At 44.6% G+C, this 18,878-nt stretch overlaps 1 protein-coding gene across 3 annotated transcripts in view; it reads right to left on the bottom strand.

Moving 5' to 3' along the window:
- Positions 1-478: 478 nt before the first annotated feature.
- p2rx1 (purinergic receptor P2X, ligand-gated ion channel, 1) overlaps positions 479-18,878 on the bottom strand; it is a 106,848-nt gene continuing 88,448 nt past the window's right edge. The window contains exons 9-12 of one of the 3 annotated variants that reach the window (XM_072589316.1): positions 10,619-10,709; positions 8,706-8,771; positions 5,919-6,032; positions 479-913 (exon numbers count right to left, since the gene is read on the bottom strand). In XM_072589316.1, the coding sequence (XP_072445417.1) occupies positions 902-913; positions 5,919-6,032; positions 8,706-8,771; positions 10,619-10,709 (283 nt within the window). In that variant the 3' untranslated portion in view covers positions 479-901. Of the gene's footprint in view, positions 917-5,918; positions 6,033-8,705; positions 8,772-10,618; positions 10,710-18,878 lie in introns of all 3 variants that reach the window. The other 2 variants (XM_072589315.1, XM_072589317.1) reach the window with 2 other exon arrangements.

Genomic DNA, 18,878 nt, shown 5'->3' on the forward strand with positions numbered 1-18,878 from the left:
GATTTCTATATCCACATCATCCCCCTCAAGGTTGAACACCGACACAAAGTAGACATTTAGAACCTTTCCTTTGTTCTCTGGTTCCAAGCACAAATTACCACTATGGTCGTAATGGGCCGTGCCCTTCCCCAAATTGTTCTTAATGTACCTATAAAAAGCTTAGGCTTTCACTGTACTTTAACTGCTAGTAAACTTCATGTCCCCTTTTACCTCTCTTAATTTCCTTTTTGAGTTTTCCCTTGTGCATTCTATCTTCCTTTAGGGCTTCTGCTGTTTTGAACGCTTGGTATGTGCCATAACCCTCCCTTTTTCTCTTTATTCAATCCTGTATATCCAGGGTTCACCGGATTTGTTGTTCTTGTTGGTGTGAAGATTCAGATAAAGCCCCATTAAAAGGGCCCTCATTTTCTATTTGTATAAATAACTGAACAAAGTTTGATTGATTTGAATTTTTTTTAATTAAAAACAAGTCACATAATTTCTCATGACTGTGGACACTGAGATAAACAATTGGAGACTTGAAACCCAGTGATAAAGAGCAGTGCTGAGGGTGGAATGTTGTGAAGTGAGTGCGCCTGTACCAGCTGCCTCATCTCTGAGAACAAATCGTTGCTATGACGACCATGTCCACCTTGGGGCCTTGTAGACTGTTAAGCTGATGTGGAGTTGCCTGGAGGGGTCCCTTACGAAGGTCTGTGAAAGGTGGGAAGTGTTCTATGAAGGAATAGTGCTCCTTCCTCATGTGTTGTTGAGCAGTCTGGATTTCAAGGATGTTCCTGCGAAGTGTTGTCGGTTGGTTTGGAACTTGATACTGCCTCAATGTCAATGAGGCCCAATTCTCTCGTCTGCACTCACTCTGTTTTGGAGTCTCTTTTGGATGGAAAGGAGTGTTTTGCCTTTGTTACTCTTTGATCTGCTTTAGAAAGAAGATCCAATAACATTGTTTAATTAGCGGAGGAGGCAATATTAAGTCCCACATTTTGAGTTAATTGTAACCATAGTTTTTTTAAAAAAAATATTTGTACTGGAGAGTGGAATTTACATTTAATAGTCCCCCGAAAGTGGGTATTGGGCCTGATGTGAGCTTCTGCTGTTCACATATGGCCAGCATAAGATGTCTGTGCTCCAGCTGATTTTAATCGTTTCAGTGTCTAGCTATGTCACCCAAAGAGATGGCACTGAAATAACTCCAGATATGCGAGTATCCCATCACCAAATCACCCTTTATTTACACATCATTGTACTTGACCCTGATCCAGCTCCGTCAGAGCCAGCCCTCAGAGCGAACACAACCTCTGACCCTCCTGTTTATATCTGTCAGCCAGGGCTCCCTGATTGGACCAGATTAACAGCCCCAATCAGGGAACTCATATTCTATGAGGTCTACTTGGCTGATCTCATTATAAACACTGGAGGCACCATACCCTTTCTTCCAGGACACAGTGGGGATGCAGGTCATTGAGACTGAAGCAGTCGAGAAGAGACTCTCTACAAGGCCTGCACGGAGGGTCAGTGGGGTCAGAGATCACCAGGGTCAATTAGAAATACCCCAGTGGCTAGGGGCTCTTGATCAGGACGAAGGGGGTTGGGGTGCTCCAGCAGCTGGAGGTGCTCCTGGTTTCTGGAGTCAGAGTTTCCTCAGGTAGCCACAACATGTCTAACCAGGTGGGACCATCCTCCCCAAGCTCCCAGGGTGTTCACCAGTTCTTATATGCCGTGGTGGCAACAAGTCCCATCCATCATGGGTGATGGTCTTGAGCATTATCGCTAGACTATTAATCCAGAGAGCCAGTTATTGTTCTGGGGACCTGAGTTCGAATCCAAACAATGCAGATGGTATAATTTGAATTCAATAATAATCTGGAATAATCCACCACATGGGAGACTGATTGAGAAGGTTAAAGGACACGGAATTGAGGGACACTTGGTGCGATGGATCAGAAACTGGCTTAGTATTAGATCACAAGGAGCAGAAGGCAGAGGCTGTATGAGTGACTGGAGGCTGGTGTCCAGCAGTGTACCACCAGGAGCAGTATTGGGACCCTTATCGTGACATCGGTAAATGATACAGATGAAAGTGTGGGGGAAATCATAAGCAGGTTTGCAGATGACACCAAGTTTGGTAGGGTGGTTAGCCGCGAAGAAGATGGTTGTAGGTTGCAGGTGGATAGATTCATCAGATGAGCAGACCAGTGGCAGATTGTATTTAACCTTAATGTGTACAAGGTGATGCATTTTGGAAGAAAAAACATGATGAGGGAGTCTGTAAGAATGGCAGGACACTGGGTAGCTTGGAGGAACAGAGCAATCTTAGGGCAATTATTAACACAACACTGAAGTTGGCAGAGCATGTGACTGGGACAGTTGAGAAGGCATATGGGGCACCTGCATTCATCAGTCATAGAGTATAAGAGCACGGAGGTAATGTTGGAGTTGTACAGAGCATTGGTTAGGCCACAGCTGGAGTACTGTGGTCACCTCACGACGGGAAGGATGTGATACCATTAGAGGGGGTACAGAGGAGGTTCATCAGGATGTTGCCTGGGATGGAGTAAATTGAGCTATAAGGAGAGACCAGATAGGCAAGGATTGGTTTCTTTAGAGCAGAGAAGACTGAGGGGAACATGATTGAGGTGCGTAAGATTATGACGGTTACGGACAGGGTGAAAAGAGAGCATCTGCCCCTCTAGGTTAAGGCATCAATCATGAGAGGGCATGGTTTTAGGATAAGGGGGCAGGAGATTCAGAGGGGATTTGGGAAAATAAGCGTTTTCACTCAGCAGATGGTGGGAATCTGGAATGGACTGTCTGGGAAGGTATGGAAGACCAGAAACCTGACAACCTTTAAAAGATATTTGGATGAGCACTTCAAATATCACAGCATTCAAGGATATGGGATAAGTGCAGGAAATTCTGAGGGAGGTGGCTGAGGAAATAGCGGAGGCGTTGGTTGAGATCTTTCAAAAGCCACTGGAGTCAGGGAAAATCCCAGATGATTGAAAGATCGCTGTTGTAACCCCCTTGTTCAAGAAAGAATCAAGACAAAAGATGGAAAATTATAGGCCAATTAGCCTAACCTCGGTTGTTGGTAAAATTCTAGAATCCATCGTTAAGGATGAGGTTTCTAAATTCTTTGAAGAGCAGGGTCGGATTAGAACAAGTCAACATGGATTTAGTAAGGGGAGGTCATGCCTGACAAACCTGTTGGAATTCTTTGAAGAGGTGACAAGTAGGTTAGACCAGGGAAACCCAGTGGATGTTATCTACCTAGACTTTCAAAAGGCCTTTGATAAGGTGCCACACGGGAGGCTGCTGAGTAAGGTGAGGGCCCATGGTGTTCGAGGTGAGCTACTGGTATGGATTGAGGATTGGCTGTCTGACAGAAGGCAGAGAGTTGGGATAAACGGTTCTTTTTTGGAATGGCAGCCGGTGACAAGCAGTGTCTTTTTTTAGAGACTAGATTACAGTGTGGAAACAAGCCCTTTGGCCCAACAAGTCCACACCGCCCCGCCGAAGCACAACCCACCCATTCCCCTACATTTACCCCTTACCTATCACTACGGGCAATTTAGCATGGCCAATTCACCTGACCTGCACATCTTTGGAGTGTGGGAGGAAACCGGAGCACCCGGAGGAAAACCACGCAGACACGGGGAGAATGTGCAAACTCCACACAGTCAGTCGCCTGAGGCAGGAATTGAACCCGGGTCTCTGGCGCTGTGAGGCAGCAGTGCTAACCACTGTGCCACCGTGCCACAGGGTTCAGTGTTGGGGCCGCAGCTGTTCACATTATATATTAATGATCTGGATGAGGGAACCGGGGGCATTCTAGCGAAGTTTGCCGATGATACGAAGTTAGGTGGACAGGCAGGTAGTACTGAGGAAGTGGGGAGGCTGCAGAAGGATCTGGACAGTTTGGGAGAGTGGTCCAGGAAATGGCTGATAGAATTCAATGTGAGCAAATGCGAGGTCTTGCACTTTGGAAAAAAGAATACAAGCATGGACTACTTTCTAAACGGTGAGAAAATTCGTAAAGCCAAAGCACAAAGGGATCTGGGAGTGCTAGTCGAGGATTCTCTAAAGGTAAACATGCAGGTTGAGTCTGTGATTAAGAAAGCGAATGCAATGTTGTCATTTATCTCAAGAGGGTTGGAATATAAAAGCACCGTTGTGCTACTGAGACTTTATAAAGCTCTGGTTAGGCCCCATTTGGAATACTGTGTCCAGTTTTGGTCCCCACACCTCAGGAAGGACATACTGGCACTGGAGCGTGTCCAGCGGAGATTCACACGGATGATCCCTGGAATGGTTGGTCTAACATATGAGGAACGGCTGAGGATCCTGGGATTGTATTCATTGGAGTTTAGAAGATTAAGGGGAGATCTAATAGAAACTTACAAGATAATACATGGCTTGGAAAGGGTGGATGCTAGGAAATTGTTTCCGTTAGGTGAGGAGACTAGGACCCGTGGACACAGCCTTAGAATTAGAGGGGGTCAATTCAGAACAGAAATGCGGAGACATTTCTTCAGCCAGAGAGTGGTGGGCCTGTGGAATTCATTGCCGCGGAGTGCAGTGGAGGCTGGGACGCTAAATGTCTTCAAGGCAGAGATTGATAAATTCTTGATGTCACAAGGAATTAAGGGCTACGGGGAGAATGCGGGTAAGTGGAGTTGAAATGCCCATCAGCTATGATTAAATGGCGGAGTGGAATCAATGGGCCGAATGGCCTTACTTCCACTCCTATGTCTTATGGTCTTATGGTCTTAAATTGGGATTAGTGCACCTTTAGTGGTAGTTATGTTAGTGCAGACTGGATGGTCCCAAGGGCCTTTTCTGTGCTGTAGGACTTGATGACCTTCAGCCAAGAACAATGGGTTTGTGCCCTCTCTGTGGGGTGTTCAGTGATGGGGGTGGGCCATTTAATTAAGTGGGAGGGTAACATTTGGGGATCCTGACACCTTCTTTGCTGCCACTCAGATGAAGTCTGGATGGTCTGTCTGTCCCTCCAACTGAAGCCTTCATGGGGCAATTAATGTCATTAACCCAACGGTGGGTGTCTCACTGTGGGCTGCAGGCAGTTGGAGGAGGCTGGTCCCTCAGACAGAAGCACTCAGTACCTGGTCCAGAGACCTGGCACCAGGATGGGAGGAGGTGGCTGCACTGAGAAGCCCCTCCTGCCCTCGCTGCCTAACCTTCTGATCCTACCCCCATGATCCCCAGCCCCATCCATTCCTCACCTTGCCTGGTGCCCCCCTGCTCAATCTGGAGCCTCCGCTGGATGCTGTACCAGCAGCAGAGCCCACCTCTGATTGGCTGGCAGCCCTCAGTGGGTTGGAACTCCACTGTTGGAGGTGGGGTCCTTGAGCGAAGATTCACTGGTGACCTGTCAAGTGCCTGAGTAGCATGAAATATGGCGAACTTTCCCAAAAAGGGGTGGAATCTGCCAGCAGCTGAAAGCTCAAAGTAGGGCAAGGTTGGCACTGCCAGTGGTTGTGAAGGTGAGCAGGATGGGAACAAAACAGATTCAATGTCCAGTTGGTACACAATCCTGGGCAGCTAACCAAGCCAGCCAGTGCCTACCCAGTTACCAAAGTAACATTGCACACAGATTGATCTTGGGTTCTGCCTGCTCTTCCCATGTCCAGTCAATGCTGACTTGGCTTGTGCTGACATGGTGCCCTCCACAAAGCACCTCACATGGTTATATAGGTCAGAGATTTTGTTGGAACCATTTTGGAGCTGTGAGGGCAACGCTGCAAAAACAGGGAAAACAATCACACTTTACATTGAGGGCCAAAGGGCCTGCGCTGTGCTGTCATGTTCATGCCCTTTGGTTTTCTAAGTGCAAATCAAGTGAAATGGAATGAGTCTTTCATTGAGCTTGATGGCCTGGGGATTGATTACTCTTCACTCACTTCTGTTGATTTCGATGCGGAGGCTTCTCCCTCGACATTCTTGAACTTCTTCTGTTTGTAGTAGTTTCGTTTCGGGAGCGCATGGAGCAATACCAGGTCACACACCAAGGTTGCCTTTAAAGAAAAGAATAGTTTACCCTGTTCAAAAGAATTCACGCTCTTGGTACTAAGATTCCACATCCATATTCAAAAGGTGGCAGCTTCAGCTCCTGGATTTGGCAGGTTCTGTCGTCTAATATGAGATTCCCGAGATAATTGTAAGGACAGAGAAAATGTGATTTGTTCTTGCCTCCCTCAGAGAATTGAAATTCAGAGGACATTCTTCTAAATGAGCTGCAGTCAAGAATAAGAGTTCGAATTACATAGTACAACGTCAGGGACAAACAGGCATCCTTTTGGATTTGAACCAGTGTCCAGAGCCCTCTGCAGCTCAGGTCTCAGTGACAACTCCCATTACTCAGAGGTGGAATGATTACCCTTTCACATAGCTGTCCCCACAAATGCTAATGCAGCATTCAATGACCATAGAGATGTTCTTTGGTCTGCCCGAAAGTTGTTGGTCTTACGGAACAAGTTGAGTGTGACTGAATGTTGCAGACTGGCATATTCCAAAATCCAGGACTACATGCTGAGGGATGCACTAAAGCTTGAGGCAACTGTCTGAGATCTTCCTGCTGAAGTTAAATGGGGGTCTGTCCAGTTATCAGATCCTGCTTGTCCCCCAGTACATGTGAATATAGTATTGTGTGTCTACCTTTGGTTGGTTGGGATAGAGTCAAACTGAAATGTTTGTTTTGTTTCCTTGATACGCTATAGAATAGAACCAAACTGCATTTGTGACAATGTATATATGCAAAGCTAATTTTTATGAATAAAGTACATTGTTGAAATAAAAAAAATTCGAGTTGCCTGTTGCTTGGGGAACTTGGGACAGCACAGTGGCTCAGTGGTTAGTACTGCAGCCTCACAGCGCCAGGGATCCGGGTTCGATTCCAGCCTTAGGCGACTGTCTATGTGGAGTTTGCACATTCTCCCATTGTCTGTGAGGGCTTCTGCTACATGCTTTAGTTTCCTCCCACAGTCCAAAGATGTGATGGTTAGGTGATTTGGCCATGCTAAATTGACCATAGTGCCCAGGGTTGTGTTGGCTAGGTAGGTGAGCCATGGGAAATCACAAATGAGACTGGTCTGGGTGGGATGCTCTTCGGTGGGTTGATGTGGACTCGATAGCCTGAAAGGCCTGCTTCCACACTGTAGGGATTCTATGACTTCTGCGTCTGAGGCGAAGACACTGAAGTGTGTAAAATTTGACAAAAGATTTGCAAATGTAGCCCATTTGATGGTTGATTGTCTATTGAAAGTATTCACTGTTGATGAAGGGACGAAGAGAGACAATGTCGCGATTCTAAGCTCCCAGCAGTGGCAGCAGTGCTAACCGCTGAGCCTGGTGAAGCCAGCTTGAGGAACTAAATCACTTTGTCTTGTTCTTACAATGAGGAAGGTAGAGGTAAAAAAAATGAAGTTGTGAAAAACAATTATGTTTATTTCATGATAGTCTGCAACTGGAAGGTGGGCTCTTATGGAGCAGTGGTAGTGTCCCTACCTCAAAGCCAGGAGGCCTGGTCCTGTTCCTGCCCCAGGATGTACAGGATTGCAGTATATCAATGTTCTAACTGCAGCAGAAGAGATTCTGAGGAATTGCAGGTATGATGTTGGAAAAGTAGTTTGAAGAAGATGAGAAAGAGAAAACATTGAGGAAGAATAAATGTATGGCTCTGCTTTAACAAAACAATTACATGGTCTTCATAATTTGGAAAATGCAAAGGGGAAGGCTTTAATTCTGTATAAAATTCATTTGATTGGAGAGTATACGTTGCATCCCATTTTCCCTTTTTAAAACTTGATGGAAAAGTCAGTGGGAGAGAAGGTAGATAGAACCAGGCATTTCTCGACCATTCGTTGCACACCAAAGACCAAAGTTAACATTATCCTTTAGAAATGTTCGAGACAACCAATTCAGGGATATTATTACATATTTCTGTAGATCAGGCCTCCTGGCTTTGAGGTAGGGACACTACCACTGCTCCATAAGAGCCCACCTTCCTGTTGCAGACTATCATGAAATAAACATAATTGTTTTTCACAACTTCATTATTTTTTACCTCTACCTTCCTCATTGTAAGAACAAGAGAAAGTGATTTAGTTCCTCAAGCTGGCTTCACCAGGCTCAGTGGTTAGCACTGCTGCCTCACAGCACCAGGGACCAGGTTCGATTCCAGCCTCAGGCGACTGACTGTGTGGAGTTTGCACATTCTCCCCGTGTCTGCGTGGGTTTCCTCCGGGTGCTCCGGTTTCCTCCCACAGTCCAAAGATGTGCCGGTTAAGGTGAATTGGCCATGCTAAATTGTCCTTAGTGTTAGGTGCATTAGTCACAGGGAAATGGTTACTCTTCGGAGAGTCGGTATGGGCTGGCTGGGCCGAAGGGCCTGTTTCCACACTGTTAGGAATCTAATCTAAAAAAAACCATTCAATTAAATGTGGGCCAAATTCCACCACATCTCCACGTAATCCTTTTCCCCCATATTCTCTAACCAGTGAAAATCTATTCATCTCAACCTTGAAAGATCCACTTTCCACCTCAATCTCACTCCAGCCGGTTACCATTCATAGCCCTTTGAGAGAAATGAGATCCAGATTTCGACTATTTTTCATGTAAAAAGGTGCTTCCTGACAATTTTCTGAAACGATCAGGCTCGAATTTTGAGATTGCTGCGTATATTTACTTACCACTCCAAACACCCCAATTCCGGAACCGATTGTTGTCATGGTTGGAATGATGTTAAATTTACCAGCCTGTTTAAAATAAAAATAAAACCATCAAACAAGGTGAGAAACTAAATACAAACTCTAGTGCACATGCAAACTAGTGTCAATTTTAACAGAGACTGACTACTTTGACCAGAGGACATTAATAATTGTTCTGAAGAAAAGTGAAATGCACCCTCGACAAGTGAAGCTTTGTAAAATTAATAAAAGAGTGATTTTTAAATTACCTGATAGGCCAACATTCATGTACCAGGACAAGGGAAGACATTTGATTGAAGAAGTGCCTTGCGAGGATGACTTGAGTGTTAGTATTATATCTGGGTGGAGATTCTATTAGCTTTAAATATACTTGGCACGATTCAGTGAATCAAGCCAACCCATTTAAGTAATTGACATTCTTTGTTTGGTAGGAATGCCTGGTAACTAAGGAACACAGTCTGTGTGAGAGTACACGAGGGTAGAACCTCAGCAAAGTGAGACAAGGCCAAGTGAGTTACTGACTATGGTTGGAAATCTGGTTCCAATTGAAAATCTAGTGTGAAAGGGTTGGGAAGGGTGGTGGTGGGAGGGGGCAATGGTGCTCTAACTCACCTTTACTTCAAGAAATAACCTCTCCAGAAAGAGAGGTGAGTGGGACCTGAATAAAAGACCAAAACAGCTACCCTGTAGTCAGAGCAACAGCAGAGTGACTGTACACAGTGATGGCAATGTAGGGAAAGAAGCTGCTTGGTGATTCGGTTTGCTGAATAAAGTAAATGTAGGCTCTTCAGTTTGTGTTTCAATCTCCAATGTTTTTCTTTGTAATAAAATATTGGTCCTGTCCTTCATAATAAGTATTGGTCATTTATTTTCTCTCTTTCCAGTTTATAAGAACAACATATCAGTGTAGGGACATAAAAGGAGCAGGGAATCTCTAGAAATTAATTTATAAGGTCATAGAGATGTACAGAATGTAAACAGACCTTTCCGTCCAATGTGTCCATGCCAACCAGGTATCCCAACCTAATCTAGTCCCACTTGCCAGAATTTGGCCCCTATCCCTCCAATTCTTTCCCATTCATTTACCCATCCAGAACTCCCCTGTCATGGGGAAAAGACATTGACTATTTATCCTAACATGATTTGATACGTCTCTATAAGGTCACCCCTCAGCCTCCAACAGTCAAGTGAAAATAGCCCCAGCCTATTCAGCCTCTCCCTTCATGTATCTCAGCTTGAATGGAAGAGTGTACAGTTTGTGAGTCTCAAACACTACCCTATTAGTCTGTTGAATGTTTAATATATTTTATTTATAATCTGAGCATCACCTAATAGAGTGAATACATTATAGAAAATGGTCATCTGAGAAATGCAGCGAGATTTGTCTGTTCAATCCCAGGTCTAGGTTTACTCCCCAATAAGGTTTGTCCTTGTTAGTTAGAGATCTATGGTTGACCTATAAGAGTGGTTGGTGACACCGACTGCAAGAGAACAAGTATAGACCCCAAAACATAACACTTTATACTGTATTGGAGCTATTCTTTCCACTTAATGATCACTGATGAATGAATCTGAAACAATTGATTCTCTCAAATGAAAACTGAAGATTCAAAGTAATCATTTTGATGACACCACATTGTGTTGTTTCTGGGACCAATACTGGATGAAAAAGACTCTTAGAGTCCCATCAATAAAATAGACCAATCAGAAACCTCACCACTAACCTGCTCATTGAGGGCATCAATGGACAATTCAGGGAGGCTTTGGGAAGGGATAAACATCTTTAGGAAATTTAAAAAGAGATTTACACTACCTCGAGCTACCTTAAAGTAGTGTCTGATGTAAATTCCATTCCCTTCACTTGATAACATCACCCAAAAGTAAGACAGCTTTACCTTCCCATGGACCATAATATCGAATCGAATTCCATACACCTTGTAGAGATCTCTCATTTCCACATTATTTTCCTTGTAGTATTTTGCATACCTTTGAAAAAAAAGCATGCAGTGTTAGTGGAGCTTGAAAAAAAGAACGCTTTATGTTTCAATAGCACTTATCATATCTTCCGGCTTTCCAACAGTGCTTTAAGCTGGTGAGGTACTTCAGACCTGAGTGTAGCAATGTTAGAAACAGAGTGGTTAATTGAACACAGCACTTCCTCCAACTGATGATGCATTGATAATCTGTTTGTTATGTAGTTTGAGGAATACTGCACAGGGCTCAGGGAGAACATTTCCTTGAAATCGTGCCTTGGAATCCGATGCGATGATCAGACAGACCACAATGAACATAGGAATATAAGAACTAGGAGCAGGAGTAGGCTATTTGGCCATTACTCATTCAAAATATATCCTCCAGCTCTCACTTCCTTCAATAAATGGCCTTATCAACTTTAAGTACTAAGACTTTATCCAATTGTTCCTCCTTATCAATTTTGAACTCTTGTCATGATTGAATTCCCACCTTTGTCACCATGGCCAGACCTAAAATAACTCCACAGAGGCCGGTATCCCATCACCTAGTCTCCCTTTATTTACAGATGCATAGTATTTGATGCTAGTCAGGTTTCCTCAGAGCCACCTCTCAGAGTGAGCAGAACCTCTGACACTCCTGTTTAAATCTGTCAGCCAGGGCTCTCTCATTGGACCAGGTAAACTGTCCCTATTCTATTATGTCCATCTGGCTGACCTTGTTAAAATCACGACCATACCTTATACGTAAAGACAGAAGTGAGGTATTCTCTTCATATGCCAACGTTACCCTTCACTCCTCACCCTGTATTCATCTCTAGCCAGGTTTACACCTCCGATAGACACTCTTATCTATTGATCCACTTGCAGAAGACTCTGGGATTTTCCTTTTTCTTGGCCACTGGTCTTTTATTATCATCTCTCTTTGTTTCTCTCATTTGTTTTTCACCTATTCTCTGAACCTGTGTATTCAGTTTGGTTCTCACCTCTGTTTTTTAACCAGTTACCTGTCTGAAGCATACCTGTTCTTCTTTATCTTAATATCTATCTCTCCGGTTATCCAGGGATCCTTTGCCTGTCAAGGGAATATACTTTGGCCATGCCTGAAGTTTTGTTTTAATGTAGTCCATTATTCAGCCACAGTCTTTATCTCCAACCTTTGTCCTTTTGTCCATCTGGGCCAGTTTTGTACTTTAAAGCCTGCCCTCCACCAGTTGATTATCTTACTCTGAATTGCTCACTGTCCCTTTCCATTGTAGTTCTAAACCCTATTTTACTTTTTCCCAATTCACTTGTGGGCATCACTGGTTGGACCAGCATTTTTTGACCGTCTCTCGTTGCGAACGTGATGGTGCCAAGCTGCCTTCTTGAACGACCGCAGTCCATGTGCTATGGGCACACTGCTGTTAGGGAGGGACTTCCAGGATTTGGACCCTGTGACAGTGAAGGAATAGCGATAATATTTCCAAGTTGGAATGGTGAATGGCTTGGAAGGAATGATGTAAGTGGCCATGGGTTTGGAAGGTGTTGTCTGAGGATCTTTGGTGAATTTCTGCAATGCATCTTATAGATGGTACACAGTGCTAATGAGCATCAGTGGTGGAGGGACTAGATGTTAATGAGTGTGACATTAATTAAACAGGCTGCTTTATCCTGGATGGTGTTAGGTTTCTTGAGTATTGTTGGAGCTGCACCCATCCAGGCAAGTGGAAAATATTCCATCCTATTCCTGACTTGTGCTGACAGGTTTTGGGGAGTCGGAAAGTCAGAAAGTCATGGGCGGCACGGTGGCACAGTGGTTAGCACTGCTGCCTCACAGCGCCAGAGACCCGGGTTCAATTCCCGCCTCAGGCGACTGACTGTGTGGAGTTTGTACATTCTCCCCGTGTCTGCGTGGGTTTCCTCTGGGTGCTCCGGTTTCCTCCCACAGTCCAAAAATGTGCAAGCCAGGTGAAATGGCCATGCTAAATTGCCCGTAGTGTTAGGTAAGGGGTAAATGTAGGGGTATGGGTGGGTTGCGCTGCGCTTCTGCGGGTCGGTGTGGACTTGTTGAGCCGAAGGGCCTGTTTCCACACTGTAAGTAATCTAATCTAATCTAAAAAGTGAGTTCCTCACTTCAGGATTCCTAGTCTCTGACCTGCTCTTGGAGCCAGTGTACTATGTGGTGAGTCTAGTTAAGTTTCTGTTGAATGATAACCCCCAGGATGTTGACAGTGAGGAGTTCAGAAATGGTAACAGCGTTTAGATTGCTTCTTATTGGAGACAGTCATCGCCTAGCATTTGTGTGACACGGTTGTAACTTGCCACTTGTCAACACAAGCTTAGATATTGCCCAGATGTTGCTGCACTTGAACATGGACTGCTTCAGTATATGAGGACTCACAAATGATGCTGAACATTGTACAATCATTGGCAAACATGCCCATCTCTCACCTTATAATGGAGAGAAAATCTTTGAAGCAACTGAAGAGAGTTGAGCCTGGACATTTCCTGAGGAACTCCTGCAGAGATGTCTTGGAAGTCCAATAATGACCGACCTCAATCAACCAGAACCATCTTCCTATGTGCCAGGTATGACTTAACCAGTGGTGAGTTTTATTCTGATACCCATTGATTCCGGTTTTACTCGGCTCCTTGATGCCAGACTCTGTTGTTTGTGGCCATGATGTCAGGAGCAGTCACTATCACCTCACCTTATTATATTTTGATCACTGTGCCCTAAACGATACCCCACAGACACTTGATCCACCTTCTTCCCACCAGTCCCCATGCTCCTGAACACCTACGTTCTGCCTGCAAAAATGACCCTGAGCTTCCATTTGCCTGTCAATTCAATACCCCACCCTGTTCCTTGGACAACCTCTCTGTCTCAGGCTTGCTGCAGTGCTCCAGTGAAGCTCAGTACAAGTTGGAAGACTAGTACCTCATTTTCCACTTGGGGACCCTCCAGCCTTCTGGACTCAATAATTTTAGGGCCTGAAATCTCCCATGCCCATTCTCCAAGCCTTGTCCTCAAATAGTCTGCTATTACACATAATCCATTGTGAGCCATTAACAGTCTCCATTAACAGCTATTCACTCTCATCAGATTGTTATCCACTCTATTGTCTGTCCAACTGTTCTTCTCTCTCTTTGGGCTCTAGCCCCACCTATCGTTTAATCCTAACCCCCTTCCCCCACCCTAACTTCTGCATATATATTGACATTTTCCTATCTACCATCAGTTCTGAGGAATGGTCACTGAATCTGAAATGTAAGCTCTGATTTCTCCTCACAGATGCTGCCAGACCTGCTGGGCTTTTCTCGCAATTTACATACTGCTGGAGGCAAATCTCCCAAATTCTGCCAATGCATGAATGCTTGGTCCCCTTTCCAACACCACTTACCCAGTCTATGTATGGGTAATGTAAGTTCCTGCTTATAACGACTTCAAGATGTTTATACCTCTCTGAGATTTTCTTGAAGATTTGTTCCCCGTGTCCTTCCCATTTCTTGGTGGTCTACATACTATATTAAGTAATATATTGCACCCTTGTTGATCCTTAGTTCCAGCCAAAGTAATTCTGTCCTTGATCTTTCTGGGCATTCTCTTTCCCCAGCACTACAATGCTCTTAATCATAGAGTCACAGAGACGTACAGCACAGAAACAGATGCTTTGGTCCAACTTATCCATGCCGACCAGATATCCCAACCCAATCTAGTCCCACCTGCCAGACTTGCACCATATCCCTCTAAAACCTTCCTACTCAAAAGACTCATCTAGATGCCTTTTAAGTGTTAGAATTCTACTAGCCTCTCCCACTTCCTCTGGCAGCTCATTTCATACAAGTACCACCCTCTGTGTGAAAACGTTGTCCCTTAGGTCCCTTTTATATGTTACCATCTCACCTTAAACCTACGCCCTCTAGTTCTGGACTCCCCCCAACCCAGGGAAAAAACTTTGTCTATTTAACTTAACCATGCCCCTCTCGATTTTATAAACTTCTATAAGATCACCCCTCAGCCTCTGACGCTCCAGGGAAAACAGCCCCAGACTGTTCAGTCTCTCCCTGTAGCTCAAATCCTCCAACCCTGGCAACATCCTTGTAAATCTTTTCTGAACGTTTTCAAGTTTCACAATGTCCTTCTGACAGAAAGGAGATTGAAATTGCACTCAATATTCCAACAGTGGCCTAACCAATGTCCTGTACAGCCGCAACATGACCTCCCAACTCCTGTACTCAATAATCTGACCAATAAAGGAAAGCATACCAAACACCTTCTTCACTATCCTATCTACCTGCGACTCCACTTTCAAGGAGCTATGAACCTACACTCTAAGGTCCCCAATACTGCCATTCTTCTTTCTATTCTTCCTTATTTGAATACCTTTTGTCCAGGAATATTTATCATTTAGTCTGCCTTCATCCAGCTCTTTGTTTCTACTACAATATCATAATTCCACATGGCAATCTGATTCTATAAATCACTTGCCTCATTGACTATCTTTGGCACATTCATTTACATGCAGTGTAACCCTGATTTGGACTTCATTATTTTCTCTCTAACTTAGGATTGACTTATTTATCCTTATTCTAATACTATCTGTCTCTTCCAGCATTTTGTGCACCCTGATATCACTCCCTGATATATTCTCTACTAGTTCCCACAAACCTGCCACATTAGTTTCAAGCACCCCCCCAAAATAGCGCTGCAAAACATCTAACATAGAACATAGAACATTACAGTGCAGTACAGGCCCTTCGGCCCGCCCTGTCATACTAATCTGAATCCCATCCATGTACGTCCATATGCTTGTCCAATGACAACTTAAATGCACTTAAAGTTGGTGAATCTACTACCGTTGCAGGCAAAGCATTCCATACCCTTACTACTCTCTGAGTAAAGAAACTACCTCTGGCATCTGTCCTATATCTATCCCCCCTCAATTTAAAGCTATGCCCCCTCGTGCTCACCGCCACCATACTTGGAAAAAGGCTCTCCCTGTCCACTCTATCTAACCCTCTGATTATCTTATATGTCTCTATTAAGTCACCTCTCAACCTTCTTCTCTTCAACGAAAACAGCCTCAAGTCCCTCAGCCTTTCCTTGTAAGACCTTCCCTCCATACCAGGCAACATCCCAGTAAATCTCCTCTGCACCCTTTCCAAAGCTTCCACATCCTTGTTATAATATGGTGACCAGAACTGTACTCAATACACCAAGTGCGGCCGCACCAGTTTTGTACAGCTGTAGCATAACCTCATGGTTCTGGAACTTGATTAATAAAAGCTAAAACACTGTATGCCTTCTTAACAACCCTGTCGACCTGGGTGACAACTTTCAAGGATCTGTGTACCTGAACACCGAGATCTCTCTGCTCATCTACACTACCAAGAATCTTACCATTAGCCCAATACTTTGCATTCCGGTTACTCCGACCAAAGTGAATCACCTCACACTTGTCCGCATTAAACTCCATTTGCCACCTCTCAGCCCAGCTCTGCAGTTTATCTATGTCTCTCTGTAACCTATAACATCCTTCGTCACTATCCACAACTCCACTGACCTTAGTGTCGTCTGCAAATTTACTAACCCACCCTTCTACGCCCTCATCCAGGTCATTTATAAAAATGACGAACAGCAGTGGACCCAACACTGACCCTTGTGGTACCACTAGTCACTGGACTCCAGGACGAACATTTCCCATCAACCACCACCCATGTCTTCTTTCAGCAAGCCAATTACTGATCCAAACTGCTATATCTCCCACAATTCCATTCCTCCGCATTTTGTACAATAGCCTACTGTGGGGAACCTTATTGAACGTCTTGCATATACACCACATCAACCGGTTTACTCTCATCTACCTGTTTGGTCACCATCTCAAAGAACTCAATAAGGTTTGTGAGTGACGACCTACCCTTCACAAAACCGTGCTGACTATCCCTAATCAAATTATTCTTTTCTAAATGATTATAAATCCTATCTCTTATAACCTTTTCCAACACTTTACCAACAACTTAAGTTAGGCTCACTGGTCTATACTTATCAGGGGTTGTCACTACTCCCCTTCTTGAATAGGGGAACCACATTTGCTATCCTCTAGTGTTCTGGCACTATTCCTGTAGACAATGACGATTTAAAGATCAATACAATCTCCTCCTTGGCTTCCTAGAGGATCCTAGGATAAATCCCATCCGACCCAGGGGACTTCTCTATTTTCACACTCTGCAGGATTTCTAACACCTCTTCCTTGTGAACCTCAATCCCACCTAGTCTAGTAGTCTGTATCTCAGTATTCCTCTCGACAACATTGTCATTTTCTAGAGTGAATAGCAAGGAATTTCATCCCAGTTCAGTTCAGAAGGAACCTGTCTAGGTCTCACAGACGCAGGAATGGTTGCTGGATGTTCCAGGGTTTAGACCTTTTAAAAAGAACAGGAAGAGGGATAGAAGAAGAGGGGAGTAGCATTGTGAATTAGAGAGTGCATCACAGCTGCAGGAAAGGTGGTTGTTGAGGAGGATTTGTCTACTTTGTCAGTATGGGGGTGGAAGTCAGTAACAGGAAAGCGCCTAAGAGCAGCAGAGAGATGGAAGAACAGATTGGACAGCAGATCTTGGAAAAGTGCTGATGTAACAGAGTTGTTGTTATGGGTGACTTCAACTTCCCCAATGTTGATTGGAACCTCCTTAGTACAGATGGTCTGCAATGGAGCCGATTTTGTCAGGGATGTCAGGAAGGATCCCTGACTCAATATATAGATAGGCTAACTGAGGGATGGCCAGATTGGATTTGGTGCTAGGCAACAGGCCAGGCCAGGTGTCAGATCTCTCGGGGGGAGACCATTTCGGTGACAGTGACTCCAACTGCCTCATCTTTGCCAGAGCCATGGAGCGGGATAAGAGCAGACAGTATGGGACGGTATTTAACTGGGGAGGGGAAATTATACTGCTGTTAGACAGGAGCTGGGGAGGATAAATTGGGAACGCACAACAGAAATTGGAGGCTGTTTAAGGTGCACTTGTTGCGAGTGTTGGATAAACTTTGTCCCACTGAGACAGGCAAGGATTGGTAAGGTGAAGGAGCCTTGGATGACAAGAGAAGAGGAGCTTCTCATCAAGAGGAAGAAGGAAGTTTACTTAACGATGAGGAAACAAGGCTCTGGCACAGCTTTAGAGAGTTACAGGGTAGCTAGGGAGAAACTCAAAAATGGACTGAGGAGAGCTAGGAGGGAGCATGAAAAGGTCTTGGCAGGAAGGATTAGGAAAAACACTTACATGAGGAATAAGAGAATGATCAGAGAGAGGGTAGTGCCAATCAGGGATAGTGGAGGGAACTTGTACCTGGAGTCTGAAGAGGTAGGGGAAGCCCTAAATTAGTTTTTTGCTTCAGTATTCACGAGAGAGAGAGGGATCATTGTTGAGAGTGAGAACACCGTGGACCAGGTTAATAGGCTTGAACAGATCGATATTAAGGAAGTGGATGTGCTGGAAATTCTGAGAAGCATCAAGATAGATAATTCCCCAGGGCCGGACCAGATATATCCAAGGTTACTAAGGGAAGCTTGCGGCACCTCTGGCAATGATCTTTGCATCCTCACTCTCCACGGGAGTAGTACCGGCTGATTGGAGGGAGGCAGATGTTGTTCCGCTGTTCAAGAAAGGGAAAAGGGAAGTCCCTGGGAATTACAGACCAGTCAGTCTTACATCGGTGGTAAGCAAGGTACTGGAAAGGATTCTGAGAGACAGGATTTATGGTTATTTGGAAAAACATAGTTTGATTAAAGATAGTCAACAAGGCTTTGTGAGGGGCAGGTCATGCCTTACAAACCTTATTACGTTCTTTGAGGATGTGACGAGACAAGTTGATGAAGGTTGAGCAGTGGATGTGGCGTATATGGATTTCAGTAAGGCATTTGATTAGGTTCCCAATGATAGGTCCATTCGGAAAGTTAGGAGGTATGGGATCCGGGGAAATTTGGTTGCCTGGATATGGAATTGGCTGGCCAAAAGATGATGGGGAGCGTCTGTGGATGGAAAGTATTCCGCCTGGAGGTCGGTGACCAGTGGTGTTCCACAGGGATCTGTTCTTGGGCCTCTGCTCTTTGTAGTTTTTAATAAAGGACTTGGATGTGGAAGGGAAAGGGTGGGTTAGTGAGTTTGCCGATGACACGAAGGTCAGTGGTGTTGTAGATAATGTTG

This window comes from Chiloscyllium punctatum, chromosome 19 (assembly GCF_047496795.1).
Source record: "Chiloscyllium punctatum isolate Juve2018m chromosome 19, sChiPun1.3, whole genome shotgun sequence".
NCBI lineage: Eukaryota > Metazoa > Chordata > Chondrichthyes > Orectolobiformes > Hemiscylliidae > Chiloscyllium > Chiloscyllium punctatum.